Source organism: Oncorhynchus mykiss, chromosome 13 (genome assembly GCF_057628025.1).
Source record: "Oncorhynchus mykiss isolate SJ-2025 chromosome 13, ASM5762802v1, whole genome shotgun sequence".
In the NCBI taxonomy this organism is placed as follows: Eukaryota; Metazoa; Chordata; class Actinopteri; order Salmoniformes; family Salmonidae; genus Oncorhynchus; species Oncorhynchus mykiss.
In genome coordinates, this window is record NC_143034.1 from 51,812,019 (window position 1) to 51,834,351 (window position 22,333).

The 22,333-nt window shown below is 38.9% G+C and overlaps 1 protein-coding gene across 4 annotated transcripts; it reads right to left on the reverse strand.

The window, feature by feature from the left end:
* Positions 1–162: 162 nt before the first annotated feature.
* LOC110486424 (interferon-induced very large GTPase 1) lies at positions 163–21,431 on the reverse strand. Of its 4 annotated transcripts, none has more exons than XM_021558024.3 (7): positions 21,302–21,431; positions 20,237–20,298; positions 19,929–20,048; positions 15,499–15,640; positions 14,705–15,331; positions 6,576–6,619; positions 163–5,412 (listed from the first exon to the last, which is right to left on the reverse strand). In XM_021558024.3, exons 3-7 carry the CDS (start codon positions 20,016–20,018, stop codon positions 529–531), a joined length of 5,787 nt encoding a protein of 1,928 aa, XP_021413699.3. In that variant the 5' UTR covers positions 20,019–20,048; positions 20,237–20,298; positions 21,302–21,431; the 3' UTR covers positions 163–528. The 4 variants fall into 4 exon arrangements, with proteins under 4 accessions (XP_021413699.3, XP_036798323.2, XP_036798322.2 ...); XM_036942428.2 differs by having other exon boundaries at positions 15,499–15,625; positions 21,302–21,412; XM_036942427.2 differs by lacking the exon at positions 20,237–20,298 and having other exon boundaries at positions 21,302–21,349.
* Positions 21,432–22,333: the final 902 nt, after the last annotated feature.

The following is a 22,333-nucleotide window of genomic DNA, read 5'->3' on the forward strand; positions in this document are numbered from 1 at the left end:
GGGTAATATGAGGATGTGGTTATGGTACTATCTGTCAATCATTTTGATTCCTTTACTACTACTACTACTACTACTACAAAAAGTGTTGCACCCACATCTTGGCCAGGTGAAATATTGGACTCCATATTGAAGTATATTGGTGAGAAAGAGCAAACTATGTCATAATTTCAGAGCATTTATTGAGTATTTGCTTACGGTAATACAATACAAATAGTACAAGGCATTATCACTTGACAGGAAATGTGATAAATTGCTCACACTCAAAACATCTGTATATACATTTTTGATCCCAAAATGAGGCCAATAACTAGGCTTTTTCCTGTTAGTCTATCAGTTTGAGTTAAATGATTGAATCAAAATACGATGTGTAGTAGGCTGATTAGAATAGTAAAAGCGGTGCTTTATTGTACATTGCCAAGAGGTTTTTCAGTTTCTGACTATGTTCATGTTTACAATGTCAACATGTTTAAAATATCATGCTTGTACCATTATGTCTGTATGTTTTTACTATTTGAGCTCCCCTTAGATTTACTTTAAGCTTTCAATAGCTTGCTCTTTTGTGAACTTCCTCCATTCTATTGGAATTTCACCTCTGCCCTGGAATTTTAGGTCATAATACCTTTCCAGATCTTCTTGAAATCGACAAACAAACCACTTCCAGTACGGAAGTTCAGAGAGGTCTGGTGTGATGCTCCAATCAGCAAATCTTGGGCCAGCTTTTCTGTATTCTTTCCAAAGATGTTTATCCTTTGATTCATGGGATGGGTAAAACCGGCCATTACTTGCTACTGAAGTTGTACAAAAATCAATGCTAAATTCTACTGTGTATCTGAAGTGCATTCCTTTGATTCCTTTAGAGCGATGAAAAGGGACATTGTGATCCTTCGGTTTGTGCCCCTCCATGGTGTTTGTGCAGATGGCTTTACAGAAGGGACACTGTACCCAGCAGCAATCACAAAAGTGTTTGATCAGAATCTCATCTGGCCTCTCCCTGAACTGCTTCATGTCCAGGAGTGATACATTGCTGAGGCTTCTGTTGATCTCTATGATTCTGTTGGCAAGATCTTTCCTCACCTCTTCTTCGAGGAAGTCAAAGTCAGTTATGTCACAGAAATCACTGAAATGATTTTCAGCAAATTTCAGCTCATCTTTTAGAGCACTGGAAAGCTCTCTAAGCCACATATTGGTGTCTCCATTCCTGTTTTTGACCGTCTTTGTTGCTGTATGCACTGCATGGCTCACACGCTGCTCTTTAGCTGTTATGTTCCCTTCAATCAAGGCAAGGACTTTGGACCTTTCTGTGAGCATGTATTTCTCTACATCCTCTCTAATAAATTTCTCAAAGTGTTTCCTTGGGTTGTGAATGTAGGTCATGAACTTGTCAAAGTTCTCCTTCTCCGCCAGTGATATCAGGATGTGTTTCTCCATGTTAGACCTGTTTCCACTGAATGGTGGGTGACTTAATTGCATTTCTCCAGCTAAGTCAATGGCCGTCTGGTCATAGACCGCCTGTACAATCGATTCTTTCAGTGTGTTGCAAATTAACTCACCAAGCACAGCTGCAGATGAGGAACCTTTGCAGTATCTCTTGAAAATCTTGTTGTACTGTGGCCTCTTCTGCTCCAGGTAAGTAAGGGCATCATTGTTGCTTCTGAATTTGCTATGGGAATCTGCTAACTTACTTCCTGCAAGCTCACACACATAAAGTGAAAGATCAATCGTAAACTCCTTTTTGAATGCATATTTTCTAAACTTTGATTCAAATTCCTTCACGCTTTCTTTGACGTGAGTTGCTATTTCTTGCATGTAACTGTCATTGTATCCCATATTTTCTATGGGCTTTGTCTCGATTATCTTCTGGCTTTGTTTGTCAACATCATTGGTGAATGCTCTTATCAATTCCTGATCTGTGTATGTTAGAATGTTGCTTGGACCAATCTGGTCAATTGTCTTGTTCTCTGGAGACTTAAACCCCAAAAAACTCTTAAAAGCACCCCACACATAATTTTTCTTCAATTGGTCATTGTTTGGCTTCCTTTGAGCATCTCTTGAGTGCTGATCGTCGTTAAAAAGATCTTGGTGCTTGGATACAATTGCATAGTTCGAATAACTCCCCAAGGTACAAATCTCACGGTACATTCCGCAACTTTTCCGATCATGTACAAGAGACAATTCATAACCTATCTCTCCAAGGATACAAGTCACATCATCCAATATGTTTATGTCCATAATGGAAGGTGTATCATTGGTCAACTCTGCAACCCACACCCCCCAAAGAGTATTGAATTCATTCTCAAGTTGTTTTTCATCCTTTGCCTTGTCCTTCAGTTTTGAGGCAAGTTCTTTGCTCTTTTGGAAGAGCTTGTTTTCATACTGTGTCTTCTTGTCATCCAGTTTTTTGCGCGCATCCCTCTGCTGAATAACCTCCTCTAACTTTCTTTTTGCTCCCTTCACAAGTTCATCATCAAACTCACACATTTTGGTTTCAAATCTCCCTCGCCACTGAATCAACATTTCTTTATCTCTGTCTTCATCAAAGTACTTTTCCATTGATTTGTCCACTTCTTCACGAGTCTTTCTCATTTCTTCAACAAGGTAATGTCTCTCAACCCTGTGAAGTTTTCCATTTTCGATTCGATTGTGCAGTTGATTTTCAATGGTTAGCATGGCACTCCTGAGAGCCCAGATCCATTTTCCATACTGAATCTCAAGTTTTCTGTAAACTGCAATTTCTAGTGTGTTTTTGAAGCTGAACACAAAGTTTTCATTCAGCAGTGCATTCCAAAGGTCTTGGATACTGCTTTTGAACTGTGATAATGTCATTCCAAAAGACCTCGATGTTTTAGAGAGGATTGTTTTCCTTAGCTCCTGGACATTCTCACTGTAGCATGGGTTTGGTGGGGCCATGGGTGGGCTGCCCTCCCACAGCTGGGAAAAGTATTTCACATCTCTTTGTATGTCAAATGCAATGACATCGCTGAAACACTCTGCATTACTGTCCTCTTCTTTGGCAGCTAACTGGGTCATCTCGTCTAGTTTGTCCTGTAAGCGCCTCTTTCCCTCCATGTTTTTCTCTCCAGCCGTGATGTCTCCAACATTCTGGTGCACAAACACACAACTTGGAGACAGATTAACTTTCTTCATCCTCATGAAGGCCTGAACAGCTATCTGAATGATGTCCTGCATCTCAGCAGGATTCTCTCCAAATATGTTGATCAAGGTCATGTTTCCAAGGCCAATGACAAAAGTTGCAAGTTCATTGTCATGGTGCACTGTTGCCTTTCCGGCCAACTCTAAAGCTCGAAGTCCCTCAGTGTCAACAACGAGAACATAGTCAAACCTAAAGTCATCTTTCATCTCCTCGGTCACTTTCACCAGTTGCATGAAAGCACCTCTGGTACACCTTCCAGCACTTACTGCGAATTGCAGTCCAAACATTGCATTCAGCATTGTAGATTTCCCAGTGCTCTGGATTCCCAAAATGGACAAAACAAAAACTCTCTGATCTCCTAGTTTCTTGATAACTTCATCTAAAACCCCATTAATCCACATCAGTGGCACATGAGCTGCGTCACCATCCATTAGTTCCATTGGGTGTCCCGATATCATAAGTTCTGCCGCGAGCTCTGGAAGGTAAGACACGGTCACCTCACTTTCTCCTTTGCTTTGCCTGGCCACAGATGCATGGGCTTCATAGATCTGTCCCATTTCCCTCAAAATGTGTTCAAATCCGAAGGTTGCTGCTTGCAACTTCTCTGATATTTCTTCCAGCTCCATTTGTCTCATTTTCAGTTGCTCTGATTTATCATGCTTCTTTTTCAAAGCCAGGACCTCGGACCACTTTTCATCATATTTGTGATGAAGGTCTGAGAGCTCATCCGCGGACAGGTCATCCAGTAGTATCCCTACCCACTTGAGGAAATATGATTTTTCTTTTTCTCCCAGAGATCGTAGACTTGTGATAAACATCTGCATGAGTTCAGTAAAGGCAACTTGATGTTGATGGTGTCGAATTTGCATCATTTCATGTTGTATTTTACTTCTTTCCATCTCTAGATTCCCTTGGAGACGATAAAGGTCTTTATTTTTTTGACACCAATCATGCCACAGGCTACCTTGACATGGAAGAAATTCTTCTTTGATCTTGGACAGTTCCATTTCCTTAAGCAGATCTGTTATCTGCAGAGCATTTGTCTTCCCTACTTGGCAATCTTCATCATCCTCATCTACTCTAAACCCTGAGTACTCTGCCATGTCCTCAAGTTTGAAGGAGCAACATGGTCTTGACAAATTATTTCTAATGATCCTTTTTAGTTCCTCAGACACATCTGACTGATTTCTGTCTCTCAAACCCATTTTGTACTTTCCCTTTTTAATTTCAGTTGCAACAGAATCCTCTTCAGTGAGCAGACATATCAGAGGTTTAGAAGACTTGAACAGCTCCTGCACGATTGCCATACTTTTGTCGCCTTTTCCAAGACTTGGCAAAAGGATAACATTGACTGAGGCTTTTTCAATCAGTCTGTCACGCTGAATTTCTTTCGCAATTGCGTCGCCATGGAGATTACAGAATGCAACACAATCAGTGAAAATATCATTGGGCTTCCCAGCAGGACAATACCATGCAATCTCTACCACCCCATCCATTAGGAGGCAGGTTTTACTGCTTCCTGGACAGTGTCTGTGGAAGAATGTGCTGTGACGTTGGTTGATCAAGTTGCTCATCAGCTGAGATTTTGATGAGGACACAGAACCAAGCCTAAAGAATGACACCATTGGTGTTTCTGCCTTGTAAATAGGCATACTTTGGCTAGTGACTACATTAGAGTCATTGGTGGACTTCCAGGTTTTTCTGATTTGTCGAAATGTCCACAAAGGGCATTCAATCTCTTTGGTGAATGGATTTGGCACAAGCAAAGGCAAGGCATACTGACACAAGGACAGCTTTGTGACCATGAACTGCCGAAGGAAACTGTCTGAACAGTGAAACACTGCCATCTGGACGTCCATTGGGTGAACATGCGTGTTCCTCTTTAAATCACCAGAGACTGTGTTCTTGTTGAAAAGGGCATCAAAGGCACTTTCTTCTGTTTCTGCATTATCATTTCTGTTGTCATTTGTGTCATGCATCTCACTATTCTCATCTCTTACAGGAATGTACCTGGCTCTGTAGTCCAGCATCAATAACCTTTGTAGGAAAGTATGAGCAAGTTTGTTCTCTGTTTGGGGTTCATGTTGATGTTGAGCAGAAGAGCCAATGTTCAGGAAGTCTGCAGTTGTCAACTTATCTTGATATTTATCTTGAAGGTGAAGTCTACACATGAGCTCTACTACTTTTGCTAGTTGTATATTTTCTGGGATGTTTTTTTCAATTAAACTCCCGCCGATTTCTTCAAGTATCTTTTCTTCTCCCTTTAACGTTAACCAAACACATTTTAATATCTTAGTAAGTCAAAACATCTGCCATACTATCAACACACATACTTAAGAGTGACGCAGAGTGATATTTTAAAGAAACTGTCTCTAGTGAAAGTCTACACACCCCTTGCAGTCTCACATTTTGTAGCCTTAAAATGTTATCTAAAAAGGGATTCAATTAGTTTTTTCCCCTACCGATCTACACAATCTACTTCACATTTTCAAAGTGAAAGAAAAATTATAGAATAGTGTCAATTTATTACAAATAAAAAAACAAAGATGTCTTGATTGCGTATCTCTTCACACCCCAGAGTAATAATTGGTGGAAGCACTTCTGGAAGCCATTACAACCTTATACCTGGGCTTTGGTCCTTTCATATTTCCTTTGATCCTGACAAACTCCCTAGTCCCTGCTGGTGATGAGCATACCCATAACAGGATGCTGCCACCACAATAGTTAAACACAGGAGGGTTTCACTCTGTGTTGTATTGGATTTGACCCAAGACTGTAGATTTTAATCTAGGCCAAAAAGTAATTCTATTTCCCGTATTGTCTTGCAGGATTACTTAACAGCCTTGTGAAAACAATGGATGATTTGGAGTGGATTTTTTTAAATCACAGGATTCCTCCTTTTCACTTTGTCACACAGGCCAGTAATGTGGAGTGGATGCAATGTGGTTGATCTTATGTATTTCCTCAGTATTGTGGTGGTAGCATCATTTTATGGGCATGGTTGTCACCGGCAGGGACTGGGGAGAATTGTATTTTTCAGCAAGACAATTACACAAATGGGAATGCCAAAGACACCAGAATGGCTTTCCGATAGTTGTTCAGTGTTCCTGAATGGTCCAGTCTCAGTCCTGACTTAGACACAAGGTTTAGAATCTTATTAAAAATGATTAACAGCTGCCAAAGATGCTTCCACCATGTCTTGATTCCATATGTCTTCACACATTTTTTTATTTTTTTCATTCATTCATTTGGAAAGTGTTCTATAATTTTTCTTTAACTGAAAATGCGGAGTAGGTTCTGTAGATAAGTAGGAAAAATAGAATTTTAAGGCAGCAAAATGCAGACTGTACAAGGGGTGTGTAGAATTTCCCAAGGCACTGTATGTGATCTTACCAGAGATTGTGTAAGGTTATTTCAAATGTACCTTTTCTTTGTTTGCAACACCATCTTCAGGCAAGTCATCTGGAACTGTAAGCAAGAGGGACAGGAAAAAGTAAAGTGTATATTAGACACGTACAGTATGATGATGAAGTGTTTTCCTAATGTCTCAATTAGAGGTCGACCAATTAAATCGGAATGGCTGATTTTAATTAGGGCCGATTTCAAGTTTTCATAAAAATCGGAAATCTGTATTTTTGGGCTCCGATTTTGCTGCTTAAAAAATATATAGATTTTTTTTATACCTTTTTATTTAACTAGGCAAGTCAGTTAAGAACACATTCTTATTTTCAATGACTGCCTAGGAACGGTGGGTTAACTGCCTCGTTCAGGGGCAGAACGACAGATTTTCACCTTGTCAGCTCGGGGGATTCAATCTTGCAACCTTACAGTTAATCAGTTCAACGCAATAACCACCTGCCTCTCGTTGCACTCCAGAGACTGCCTGTTACGCGAATGCAGGAGAAGCCAAGGTAAGTTGCTAGCTAGCATTAAACTTATCTTAAAAACAATCAATCAATCATAATCACTTGTTATAACTACACATGGTTGATGATATTACTAGTTTATCTAGCGTGTCCTGCGTTGCATATAATCGATGCAACGCTGGGGGATGATTTAACAAAAGCGCATTTGCGAAAAAAGCACAATCGTTGGACGACTGTACCTAACCATAAACACCAATGCCTTTCTTAAAATCAATACACAGAAGTATATATTTTTAAACCTGCATATTTAGCTAAAAGAAATCCAGGTTAGCAGGCAATATTAACCAGGTGAAATTGTGTCACTTCTCTTGCGTTCATTGCACGCAGAGTCAGGGTATATGCAACAGTTTGGGCTGCCTGGCTCATTGCGAACTAATTTGCCAGAATTTTACGTAATTATGACATACATTGAAGGTTGTGCAATGGAACAATAATATTTAGACTTAGGGATGCCACCAGTTAGATAAAATACCGAACGGTTCCGTAATTCACTGAAATAATAAACGTTTTGTTTTCGAAATGTTAGTTTCCGGATTCGACCATATTAATGACCCAAGGCTCGTATTTCTGTGTGTTATGTTATAATTAAGTCTATGATTTGATCGCTCAGTCAGACTGCTCTATGGTAGGCAGCAGCAGGCTTGTAAGCATTCATTCAAACAGCACTTTAGTGCATTTTGCCAGCAGCTCTTCGCAAGCACAGCGCTGTTTATGACTTCAAACCTATCAGCCTAATGGCTGGTGTAACCGATGTGAAATGGCTAGCTAGTTAGCGGGGTGCATGCTAATAGCGTTTCAAACGTCACTCGCTCTGAGACTTGGAGAAGTTATTCCCCTTGCTCTGCAAGGGCCGCGGCTTTTGTGGCGCGATGGGTAACGTTGCTTCGAGTGTGGCTGTTGTCGATGTGTTCCTGGTTCGAGCCCAGGTAGGGGCGAGGAGAGGGACGGAAGCTATACTGTTACACTGGCAATACTATAGTGCCTATAAGAACATCCAATAGTCAAAGGTATATGAAATTGTATTTTTTTATTTTACCTTTATTTAACCAGGCAAGTCAGTTAAGAACAAATTCTTATTTTCAATGACGGCCTGGGTTGTGGGTTAACTGCCTGTTCAGGGGCAGAACGACAGATTTGTACCTTGTCAGCTCGGGGGTTTGAACTCGCAACCTTCCGGTTACTAGTCCAACGCTCTAACCACTAGGCTACCCTGCCGCCCCAAATACAAATGGTATCGAGAGAAATAGTCCTATAAATACTATATTAACGACAACCTAAAACCTCTTACCTTGGAATATTGAAGTCTCATGTTAAAGGGAACCACCAACTTTCATATGTTCTCATGTTCTGAGCAAGGAACTCAAACGTTAGCTTTTTTACATGGCACATATTGCACTTTTCCTTCTCCAACACTTTGTTTTTGCATTATTTAAACCAAATTGAACATGTTTCATTATTTATTTGAGGCTAAATGGGTTTTTATTGATGTATTATATTAAGTTAAAATAAGTGTTCATTGAGAGAATGCCAAGAGTATGCAAAGCTGTCATCAAGGCAAAGGGTGGCTACTTTGAAGAATCTCAAATATAAAATATATTTTGATTTGTTTAACACTTTTTTGGTTCCTACATGATTCCATGTATGTTATTTCATAGTTTTGATATCTTCACAATTATTCTACAATGTAAAAAATAGTAAAAAATAAAGAAAAACCCTTGAATGAGTAGGTGTGTTCAAACGTTTGATTGGTACTGTATATAGAAATGAAACACTAATATATCTTGATTACATAAATATTCAACCCCCTGAGTCGATACATGTTAACACCTTTAGCAGCGATTACAGCTGTGAGTCATTCTGGGTAAGTCTCTAAGAGCTTTACACACCTGGATTGTACAATATTTTCACTTTATTCTTTTTAAAATTCTTCAAGCTCTGTCAAGTTGGCTGTTGATCATAGCTAGACAGACATTTTCAAGTCTTACCATAGATTTCAAGCCGATTTAAATCAAATCTCTAACTAGACCACTCTGGAACATACACTGTCTTCTTGGTAAGCAACTCCAGTGTATATTTGGCTTTGTGTTTTAAGTTATTTTCCTGCTGAAAGGAGAATGTGTCTCTGAGTCTGTTGGAAAGCAGACTGAACCAGGTTTTCCCTCTAGGATTTTGCGTGTGCTTAGCTCAATTCTGTTTCTTTTTATCCTAACACACTCCCTAGTCCTTACCGATGACAAGCATACCCATTACATGATGCAGCCACTACCATGCTTCAAAATATGAAGAGTGGTGCTCAGTGACATGTGGGATTTTCTCCAAACATAATGCTTTGTATTCAGGACATAAAGTTAATTTATTTTACAAATTTTTTGCAGTTTTACTTTAGAGCCTTAATGCAAACAGGATGCATGTTTTGGAATATTTGTATTCTCTACAGGCTTAATTTAGGTTAGTATTGTGGAGTAACTACAATGTTGTTGATCCATCCTCTGTTTTCTTCTATTCCAGCCATTAAACTCATTGGCCTCATGGTGAAATCCCTGAGTGATTTCCTTCCTCTCCGACAACTGGGTGTATTGATACACCATCCAAAGTGTAATTACTAACTTCACCATGCTCAAAGGGATATTCAATGTCTGCTTTGCGAGGCATTGTAAAATCTCCCTGGTCTTTGTGGTTGAATCTGTGCTTGAAATTCACTGCTCAACTGAGGGACCGTACAATTATCTGTATGTGTGCAGTACAGAGATGGGGTAGTCATTAAAATAACATGTTAAACACTATTATTGCACACAGAGTGAGTCCATGCAAGTTATGTAACTTGATAAGCACATTTTTACTCCTGAACTTATTTAGGCTTGCCATAACAAAGGGGTTGAATACTTAGTGACTGAACATTTCCAAAAACATAATTCCACTTTGACATTATGGGGTTTTGTGTATAGGCCAGTGACACACAATTTCAATTTAATCCATTTTAAATTCAGGCTGTAACACAAGAAAATATCAAGTGGTGTGAATACTTTCTGAAGGCACTGTAATGTTAGCTGTCAAACTACTTACTTGCGAGTTACAGATTGAAAACATTTTCTGTGATCTCAATCTATCTAGCTACCAATTTTGTGTCTGGTGGGGACGTTTACACCAGGGCAACAAGCCGATAAGGCAGGTACATAAGACAGCTGGAATTCCTGTTTGTCCATTACCAAACTGATGTTCGTATCTGTGCAGATTGGTATGTCGGAACATTGTTTGCCTCACACATTAAAAATCTGTCTATGGCACAGGTGTCAAACTCATTCCATGGAGGGCCGAGTGGCTGAGGGTTTTTTGCTCCACCCTTGTACTTGATTGATGGTTGTCTAGGGTTTAATTGAATGGAAAAACCAAAAACCTGCAGACACTAGGCCCTCCATGGAATTAGTTTGACACCCCTGGCAGACTAGTCGATTCCTCCAGATTAGTTTTTTGGTACATATGTATTATTTTTTGTTATTACATTTCTGATGTCAGAATGGCCATATTCTGCAAAACACACAACACTAAGATGTTAAAACTAAAAATTCGTATTGATAGTTTCTGTAAGATCAAATTGATATTTACTGTTTCAAAGGCATCTCTAAATAATGTTAATTTAACCATTCTTCTTTTTGTTTAAAATGCAATTTGTACTGCTATAGTGTTAAATATTAAAATAAAGTCTTATTCCAAATGAACCAACTCCCCCACCTCTGTGTCATGGTTTAAACATTTTTTCCCATGTGGCTGCACTTGTCATCCCTGAACAGTCCCTTATTTCAGCCCCGTTTCAGGTGTCCCAACCTTTCTTTCTACAAAAAAAAGGTAATTTTGTCTGCAAGAGGCATGAATTATTTCAGGCTGACCACGATTCCGGATAGTAGCTCAAGGTAGTAGCTTAAGGTCTTATTTGGGATTAGCTGTTTACATGCACCTTTGATATCCCGCTCACGAGTATCACTGTACCCATGAATAAACAGAATATTCCTCATTTAAGTTCATATGGGTTAAATGGAATAGTAACTGAACTATGGACACTGACAGTAGGCCTAAAACCTCACACATGTTGTATAATATAATATTAACTCCTGCAAAAGTATGCATCTCTTACAGTAAACTAATACAAACAAATGTCATTGTCTCGGAACAGGAGTGGAGAAATATTAGTTATTTCTTTCAGCATCTCCTGAGAAAATGCAAATGTGCATGTAATATGTTATCTTTGAAACTGTTATACAAGCAGAAGGAATTTCAACCACAAAATGTGCATCCAAGACCAACTGAAGTCTTATCATAAATGGGTTTCATCCTTTTCTCAGCTTAAAACCTGTCAACTGATGACATTTGGACATTTTGCACAGGACCTATCTTTCCACAGTTTTGGAGTTATTGCGTTTTCTTCCCGGTCCCTAAACGAAATGGACAACTTTACCGGTGTTAACTACATACTGTAGATTACAAATGCATTCATTCTATCGCTGTAAGACATTATTCCGGTGACCACTACTTTATTTAATCTTCTGGAGCAGCAAGTTATGACAGAAGAGAAGCTGCAACTTGTTGACAAACAAATGGCCTACCAATTTTCTACATTTTTATATGGCCTACCAAATGTCAGAAATTATAAGCAGAAACTTGTCTAAATTAGGGGTGAAAATAGCCAGTAGGCAATATGGTCCAGTATGAGAATAGGCCAAGTAAATTATTATGAAATGACTTTGGTGGATCAAACCTACTTTTTGAAATGATTTGTTTGACAATCAGATGAAAACATCACACAACACCCATGATATGTGAAACTGAGTCTGCACAGACCACGAAAAAATAACAGTAAATGGGATAAGATGTTTACATGCCACAGTACTCTGTCTAAGGTCAGCATATCCCAGGCATCTTATCCAGGTTTTTCATAACCGGGATACAAGCTTTTTGGGTTATTGTAAACGGGATATGATGTTTATATGCCTCAACCTAAAAAACAGAATACTTGTCACGACTTCCGCCGAAGTTGGCTCCCCTGCCTGTCGTCGTCACCGTCCTACTAGCCGCCACCGATCCCTTTTTCGTTTGTTTGTCTGTTTGTTTTGTCTTATTAGTTTCACCTGTTTCTGTTTGGTTTAATGAGCTTCCCTATTTTTAGTAGGTGGACCCGCCCTTGCTATGTGCGGGATTGTCTTTATGTTACTTGTGTGTGTTTTAGGTAGAGGTGGATTTATTTTCTTAATTTGACACCCTGTGTTTTTTGGGTAGTCACGTTGTTGTCCGTGCCCTGTATTGTTGGGCTGATCATTTTGTGTGCCGAAGTAAAGAGCACTTTTCCCCAGTGGAACTCTCTGCGTCTGATTCCTTCACCCGCGTGACAATACTTAAGTATCCCGAATAATAATGGGATGTTGGTGTGCACTAAAAACTGCTATGGTGAAAGCCCTTCTGAAGAAAAGTAATCTAGATTCTTCAGCTTTTAGCAATTTTTGGCCAATCTCCAACGTTCCATTCTTAAGCAAAATTCTGGAGAAATTGGTGTTCAAATAGCTAAATTATTTTTTAAGTGACAACAGTATTTAAAAAAAAAATCCAATCTGGTTATCGTGCCCAGCACAGAGACAGCCTTAGTTAAGGTAGTAAATGATTATAGAGCCAACACAGATGCCAAACAGCTCTCTGTCCTTGTACTGTTAGATTTAAGTGCTGCATTCGACACTGTTGACCATGATGTCTTTCTGGACAGACTGGAGAGGTGGGTTGGCCTCTCCGGTTCTAAATTGGTTTTAGACCTATTTAACCGGTCAAGTTTTTTGTGACCCTTGGTGAACATAACTCAGAGAAAATACATATCACATGTGGTGTTCCACAAGGTTCGATTTCGGGTCCGGTACTGTTCAGTTTGTATATGTTACTCCTTGGCAGCGTTATCAGAAAGCACAGCATTGATTTTCAATGCTACGCAGACGATACACAAATTTAAATTTCTGTGTCACCAGAGGATTTTAGATCCACTGAAAAATTATTAGTCTGTATTAGTGATTTAAATACTTGGTTGGCTCATAACTTCCTCCAGTTAAAGACCAAGGTATTTATTGTTGGAGCCAAAGCATAGAAAGAGAATCTAGCCGCACATTTGAATTCCCAGGCAATAAAGATAAAACACCAGGTAAAAAACCTTGGTGTTATTTTCAATTATGGACTACATTGAGTCACACATTAGGAATGTGACCAAAATAGCTTTTTACCACCTGAGGAACATTGCCAAGATGAGGCCGTTTCTCTCTGTCTGATACAGAGAGACTCATCCATGCTTTTATTACAAGTAGGCTTGACTTCTGTAATGCTCTCCTGTCTGGTCTACCCAAGAAAGCCATTGGTCAACTACAAAACATACAGAATGCTGCAGCATGGGTACTGACCAAGACCAGAGAGCACACATTACACCGGTTTAAAGGACTCTGTACTGTAAAACATACAGAATGCTGCAGCATGGGTACTGACCAAGACCAGAGAGCACACATTACACCGGTTTAAAGGACTCTGTACTGTAAAACATACAGAATGCTGCAGCATGGGTACTGACCAAGACCAGAGAGCACACATTACACTGATTTAAAGGTCTCTGTACTGGCTGCCTGTGAGTTTTAGAATTAATTTTAAGATTCTTCTCTGGGTTTTTAAATCAATCCACGATTGTTCACCCCAATACATGTCAGACATGCTTTTAAGTTATGTACCCAGTAGGTCCCTCAGGTCCTCTGACACTGTCCTTTTAACTGTCCTAAAGCTCAGGGCCAAGAGGCATGGAGAGGCAGCCTTTAGTTATTATGCCCTCAGCCTCTGGAATAGCCTGTCAGAGAACCTGAGGGCCCAAACTGTGGACATATTTAAAATAGATCTTAAAGCACATCTTTTTAGCTTTGCTTTTCCTTCAGGTACTTTTTAGTAGTTCAGTTTGTGTCATTCTTTTGTTTTTTTTTATCTTATGTTTGTTGTGTAGTAAATATTTCAGCTTTTATTTTCATAGTTTTTTATTCGTTTTTTCCTGTAAAGCACATTGCGTTTCGTTCCATTTCTGAAATGTGCCGTTTAAAGCTTGATTTGATTTGCAATGACAATGACAAACCCCAAATGTCAGCACACTTTTTGGTGTTTTGTAACAGATGTCTCTTTCCATTCATCAAGTGGAGTGAGTGCACAGTGCACTGTTTGGATCTGGAATTATTTTGGAGTGGATGAACATGTGCAGGTAGCCTACTTTTTGAAGTGATTTGTTTGATAATAAGATGAAAACATCATAACTGGATGTGTTCATGCCAAATTAAAAGGTAATACAAAATGGTTTACCCTTAAATTACATGTACTTACTATTAGGCCAATAAAAAGCAGGCCAATTCAAGCGCGTGCACACATAGGTCTATTGATTTTTTTTTACCCCCCCCCCCTCGAATGTCACTGTATAATTCGCACTCTGCCTATCTTAATATGAAAGATATAGACCGGAAAACTGGTTTTGGATATAGTCAACGATCGGGGTAAGTGTGTGTGTAGACGGAGCCACATGTCAAGATGGGGAAAGTCCTCCTACAGCTGCTGCATCAAATGAAATGCATCGAGGACATACCTGATGCAGTTTTCTCCTCGCTTTGTGATCGGTCACCCCAATCTGTTTTCAGTTGCTGTTTCCTGATCTCTTCATCATACATTTCTCCTGTGTAGCAGCATGGATCATTTTCAGACACCATGAGGTCTATCTGTTCAAGTAATGTTGAAATCTCGGTTGGATCATTCATACTCTTTTTGCAGGTGAGATACCTATTTCCACACATTTCTGTGAGATCCATCAGATCATTGTTGTCCTTTAGATCACCCAACCCAAAGTCTTGGTCATTCTTGTGGGTAAAGACGATTATTGTAAAGGCAAGGGCTCCCTCTCCAAGCATTCTTTCCAGCCACCCCACTCCCATTTTGAATTCATCAATATGCTGGCCCAATGGTAGAAGTAAGAGGACAGCATTGATACCCTGCTTATGCACAAGTGGACCTATGTGATTCTCCTGGGTAAGTTCAGAACTCTGCAAGCCCAGCATGTTGATGACAGAGACACAACGACCGGACAAATCATACATCCTGGGTGCTATCTGTGAGAGTTCTGCTGCTGGTAGATCATCTTGACCAAGAAGGAGATTTCCAGATTCAATCTCCATAGAATCAGTGCCACCAATCAATGCAATTGTCAGAACAGGAGTCACTGAAAAATAATTATAAGGACAATTACCTGTACATACTGTAAGTTAGCTGTAAATCACGTACAATGCTATGACATGATGGTTGACTAAAACAATCTCACCTGTCTTCTAATTGTAAGTTGCTCTGGATAAGAGCATCTACTAAATGACTCAAATGTAAATTTCTTACTGCTTTGTGCAAAATTAGAAGACGTTGTGATTTCTGTCTTTTCTTCATCAGTCTTGGTTGTCTTGTCATCCTGTTGGTCGCTGTGTTGACTCTCTCTGTCTGTGATGTCAAGGGCCTCAGGCTCCAACTGTAGAAATAGTTGCTGTGGATGTATCATGGGAGTATCAAAATACATATCTAGATTACATCATTTGAGTACAAACATTTATAAGTATTTTGTTAAAGTTACTGTGTAAATTAAAAGGTAGTGGTCAGATTACATTTACTTCAGACCCAAGGTTTGGAAAAAATGGGAACGCCCTTGTCATGCAAATTCTGCATAGGTTTGCGCAAATATTAACAACATATTGAAAAGATGAGTAAATTTTTTCAGAAGCTAGCAGATTCATTAACTACCAACAACAGCTGCAAATCCCAATGAAACTACATCATGTTTTGATGTTCACTTTCCTTGCTTTGTCTAACAACACTATCATGAATCTAGAAAATAGGTTTTGTGGGTCTGCGTGCAGTATATATTTAGTTTCATAGCACAAACGTTTGCTAGCAAGTTTCTCACACTGTCTTTAGTTGTGGCCTGCCAGGGCAAGTCCAGGAGGGTTGCCTAGCAATGACCCCACTTCCCAATTTTAGAACACTATCTTCACTGTCCTAGATGGGCATTTAGGTTCTGGTCAAGTCACCAAAAAATAACACGACTTTTGGGCTATTCAACACCCTAAAATTGCCACTTTCTATGCCGAAATTACACAAGAATGTCACAAAACCTCCAGGGTGTCCGTCGTATTGTAGCGGCATTTTTTGCAGTAACGGTCCCTTTATCAACTTTTGATTTTTTTTATTAGACCACTCGCAGAACAGCTCCCCTCCTTTGTAAAGGACACCAGCAGTATGATCTCTATTATTGAATCTCTTGATTCTCTCCCTGTGAATACTTTGTTTGTTACTTTTGATGTTGAGTCGTTATACACGAATATTCCACACGGGGGCGATATTGAAGCCATGAAACATTTTCTTCTGCAACGTGACCCTAATGAACTACCTTCCAGGGCATGCATTATAACGTTTGCTGAAATAGTACACACACGTTTAGAAACTATTTCATGTTTCTAAATTATTTCTTTATTCAGACGACGGGTACTGCTATGGGATCCCCTATGGCTCTTAACTATGATAATTTGTATGTGAAACAGTACTCAATACTCTCAAAAAATATTTATTGCCTAACATTATTATATGGAAACGGTTCATTTATGGTATTTTTGTTCTATGGAGGGGTGATGCAAAACAGCTCCAGGCATTCCATGCTTTTCTTAACTCTTATTCTGAGCACCAGAGATTTACTATGCAATCTGGCACACGTCAAATCCGTGTCCTTGATCTTCTGATTGTTGTGAGGATAATGTTCTATACACTGATATATACAGGAAATGTACTGATCGTAACAGTTTGTTGAGGGCTGATAGTGGTCACCAGCTTCCCTTGAAAAACAGTTTTCCCTACAGCCAATTCTGTCGAATCAAAATAATTTGCAAAAAACAATCAGATTTCGAAAGAAATATGTCTGAGATGCAAAGAAAATTCAAGGACAGCGGGTACAAAAATGGTCAGATTAAAATAAAAAACAAAGCATTCTTACTACCTGCTATTCAAAGTGCTCTGAACAAATGAAGGGGAATCGTTCGCAAACATTGGCACGTTCTAAAATCGGTCATGTGTTTTCGGACATATTCTCGCGGGGCAGAAATCTCAGAGCACAATTGTTAAACTCTGATTTACCACCCCAAAACAACGCCTCTACCGGATGGAAACTACAAGTGTAATGGCTGCGCTCAATGCAATGGCACTTACAAACGTAGCTCCTTCAAACACCCCCAAACAGGGAAACAAATCCACAATTAAAGGTATTATCACGTGCTCCAATGATGCAGTTGTTTATTTTATGAATTGTAATTGTGGTAAAACGAAGTGCGAATTAAAAGTATGAATCTCGGAGTATCATAAAAACCAGTTGCGGCCTACTTTTTGGAATCGAACCACTCGATTTCGTCCCTACGTTATATCGGCACCGAACACGTCACCATCCCTAGGAGAGGAGGTATCTTTGATCGTATCCTATCCATTTCTGTTTTTTTATATGTTCTATTTATATCTGTAAATTAAATTACAGATATCTGTAAATTATATCAAGCCACACACAGCCATGATTACAGGCACATGTGTGTGTCCCTTTACACTATATAAACTAGTGACCCGCAGTGTTTGTCATTATACCCTGATTAAGACAGCTTGTCTGTCGAGCTGTTGGTTATTAGGTTATTCAATTATTGCATCTTTGCGCCTAGTGTGCGCTCTCCTTTTCCTTTTCAAGTGTTCTACTCCGCTTGCCAGCACCTCGCCTAATAAACAAGTGTGAGTTTCTTTCGCCTCCAGATGTGCCTAGCAACACGTGCCTCGGGAGGCAACGGGTGTTCGAGCAGTAAGGGCTAACAAAGCTGTCTGTAGACGAAAGTCGGTAAATGAAGTCGTGGGGAGGTGCATCTGCGACAGCCGTCCTCATGCGAAAGTCGGACACTAGTGGTTTTCCAACAGTAAGGCTCAGATCAACATGGCAGTGTCAACATAATTGCTATTTCTTATAAAAAAAATGTCTTTGTACATTTCGAAATAAACTTTTCTATACCCCCATATCACACACTTACAAACTGAAAACTTGCATACTACTAATTGGTTAGAAACAGACCTCAAATATAACTTTAATTTGTATCTGCTTTAGAATCGTGGAAAAGTTGGGTTCTGTTTAGGGTCATGCTTGTGTGGGTCAAACAAAAACAATGATTGGTGTGTCACAAAAATACAGTAGACAGAGCCATGGATGCAAGGTCTGACCATAATTTTAGATATAATTTGGCTTACTGGGATCTCCTTAAAATGTTGATATTTGGTTACATTGACAACCAAATATAATCATATCACATTTGTAATACAGAAAATAGCCTATTAACTTATTTACATGTTACCTAACTATATATTAATTACTGTAATGTGGCTCCCGAGTGGCGCAGCGGTCTAAGGCACGACATATCAGCGCTACAGACCCCGGTTCGATTCCAGGCTGTATCACAACCGGCCGTGATTGGGAGTCCCATAGGGCGGCACACAATTGGCCCAGCGTCGTTAGGGTTTGGCTGGGGTAGGCCGTCAATGCAAATAAGAATTTGTTCTTAAATTACTTCCCTAGTTAAATAGAAAGAAATGCAATGTTGGATTCATGTCTCCATCTCCACCCAAAATCACAGTTAAAAATAGTTCCATCTGTGCCACTGACTTAATCATATTCTTTAACTTAGATTCTTGACATGGATGGAGACATGAATAGAGACATGAATCGAACATACAGTATCAGCCAAACAGTAGCTGCTATAGCCAAGTAAATCTTCTTCAAATGTTGATATTTGGTTGCATAGACAACCAAACACAATTCAATATCCCTTTTGTAATACAGTAAATAACAGTATTTATTCAACCTTAAAATAAGTATTTATTCAACCTAAAATGAGTAAAACATCCATGGACACATTTTGGGGTTACTGTAATTTGTAAATGTCTTGTATATAACCCTAGAAAGCTTGCATGTTCAAGATGGCATGCGAAGGTCGCAGATCTATGGAGATCTTCTCAATTGCTCTGATGTTAAAGTCTGGTCTCATAGACTAGATGTAACATAGTAAACGAAAATCCGGGACACGGCAGAATTTTGAACAGCATGTACTTTTAATGCAATCTTAACCACAATTTCGGATATTTGTTTTTGCTATTAGATGCAGCACAGTGATAGCACATTCTGTTGTTCTATAAACAAAATATCAGATATTGTTTTCCCATTGGAACTTTGTTTTGCTTTTAAATGGTTGGAAGAGCAGTGATGACCTATTTAGGTGACAACTAAACCAAAACTCTGACATTTTTTTCCATTGGGATTTAGTTGTGCTTTTAGATGATTGAATGCATAGTGATAACACATTGGGAAATCAACAAATATTTGGCTGTCTTTTTGAGTGGGTGATTAAAGGTTGTAATTACATTTTAAATATTTAGCAGACACTCTGATCCAGAGCAACAATTGAGGTTAAGTGCCTTGCTGAAGGGCACATCGACAGATGTATCATCTAGTCGGCTCAGAGATTCAAACCAGCAACCTTTCAGTTACTGGCCCAATGCTCTAAACTACTAGGCTACTATGTTGTCCCCTCTCATTGATCAACATCTAAGCCAAATATTTCCCAATTGTCCACATTGAAATAATGTGCCCAGTAGAATGCTTGTCTCTTTGTCTCTGTTTTAATGAGAATGTTCCTGATTTATTTGAGAGTCAATTCCTGACACTCTCTGTCTTGCTGTTCCTAACACGATGTTCATCAGTTACTCACATGTTCTTCTCCTTGATATGTACACTCAGACGCCGGATCCAGTGCGTCCTCAGTCTCTGTCTCCATTTCCTTATTTTCTCCAGTCTCCATTATTAGCTGCTACTAGTCACTGCAACAGAACTTAAGAAAAATCAATCAGATGTATATTATTATATTCACTTCAGTTACCTTACATCAAAACAAAACTTTTGTTAGTATTTTACTACATAAAGCAGCACTTCATTGAAAACAGTTGAATTAATAGTAAATAATACAATTCTACTGTATCCGCAGATTTAGTAGAATCTACACATTCTGTTCATGCTCACTTTCAGTTCACGATTTTTCTTTGGATCCCCATTATCTGTTGAAGAAGCAGCAGCTATTCTTCCTGGGGTCCACACAAGACATAGAACATGGCAAAATACACAACACTAATGGACAGGAACAGCAGCACACATTTCATCTAAGGACACTCTGACGAAAGAACAATTAGACTATTACGAAAAAGAAAGAAAATAAAGAAATTCATTAATAATGCAAAGAATAATGCGTGTGTAGAGTGTGTGTGTGTCTCTTCGCAGTCTGCGTTGTTCCTTGAGACGATGTTTATTCTGTTTTGTTTTTTACCGATTGAGATACCGGAGTTACTATAGAGTACCAGTGTCCGTGTTGAGTGTCCTTCCCTATAAGTGTGCTGAAAGTCAGTTGTTAAATTATTCACAGAGAAATAGCATTGTATCTTGTCAAACACAATCTTTTCTATAAGTTTGCTAGGAACTGGCAGCAAGCTGATTGGGCGGCTGTTAGAGCCAGCAAAGGGAACTTTAACATTTTTGGGTAGCGGAATTACTTTAGCTTCCCTCCAGGTCTGTGGACAAACAATTTTCAAGATACATCACAAAGTACCATTGGGTTTTGTAATTGGTTTGTTTGAACAATGAAATGAGCTCCATAATAGATAACATGATTTGGTTTAAATAGAATAATTATGTGAATCTTTAGTGTCAATTTTGAGCTTGACTGTGTCATTTGGTATGACATATTTACGAACACATAAATAAACATACAAAATAAAACAAATATATACATATAAAGGAAAGGATTTGTTTTTTTTAAGTCAGTCTTTTGCCTCATCTATGTAAATTCATCTTTACATTAGAATGTTTGGTTTTTATGCTATTTTATGCTACTTACACTGTATTATACTACTTACACTGTATTATACTACTTACACTGTATTATACTACTTACACTGTATTATACTACTTACACTGTATTATACTACTTACACTGTATTATACTACTTACACTGTATTATACTACTTACACTGCCATACTACAGTTACCATGAGGTGCAACATAAACAAACATACATTATAAAGGTTACTTACAGTTTGCAAAGTGATATCCATTTGTTGTCTGTTCACAATGTAGACTGAAGTGAAACTTTTATCTACAGGGTATTTATAAGGCCTTCAGTATCTTTCAAAACATCATTTCCTGGAAATCACATGACAATGTGTAAATGAAACTTAAGACATTTGAGATGGCAAAAAAGTTTGGTTAGCAATCAGTACACTGTAACTAATGCTGTTTATCGCAAGGCAAACATAAAATAAGACATTCATCAAATTATATATTTTACTTGAATGTAAATTAAAAATGAAGTGCAAAGTCTCCAAAATCCTTTATTGGAGTGGTGGGGAAACAACATGAATTGTGTAATGCAGTATAAATTTGACCTAATTTAAAAGTTATATAGACCTTTGAGAATGCATACCCCCACCCTGTCACATGATGAAGACAGAGTTTTTCTCAGTGACCAGCCTTTATAAAGCAAGTTTACAAGGATAGTGAGTTTCGTTTGCTCCGAGAAACTGCAAAGAGTTGTGTATGTGTGGCTGTGGTGGTGTCACGCCCTGGCCATAGAGAGGCGTTTTATTCTCTATTTTGGTTAGGCCAGGGTGTGACTAGGGTGGGCATTCTATGTCCTTTTTTTAAATGTTTTGTATTTCTATGTCTTGGCCTGGTATGGTTCTCAATCAGGGACAGCTGTCTATCGTTGTCTCTGATTGAGAACCATACTTAGGTACCCTTTTCCCCCACCTGTTTTGTCAGAAGTTAACTTTGTAGTTGTTCAGGGCACATAGTCCAAAGTGTCACGTTTTTTTTTTTTTTTTTGTTTTTGTTTCTTCATTTGTCGGTGTCATTTTTAAATAAAGTTCAAATGTACGCTTACCATGCTGCACCTTGGTCCAGTCCTTCAGCCAGCCGTGACATGTGGGTAGATGTAAAAGTGCATTTGTGTTTATATATGTGCTTGTCTGTGAATGCTTTTGTGGAATGTCATCCTACTTGCACCAAGAACCTCCGGTGTGTGTGTGTGTGGGAAGTAGTTGACAGAGAGAGAGGAAGAGATGCAG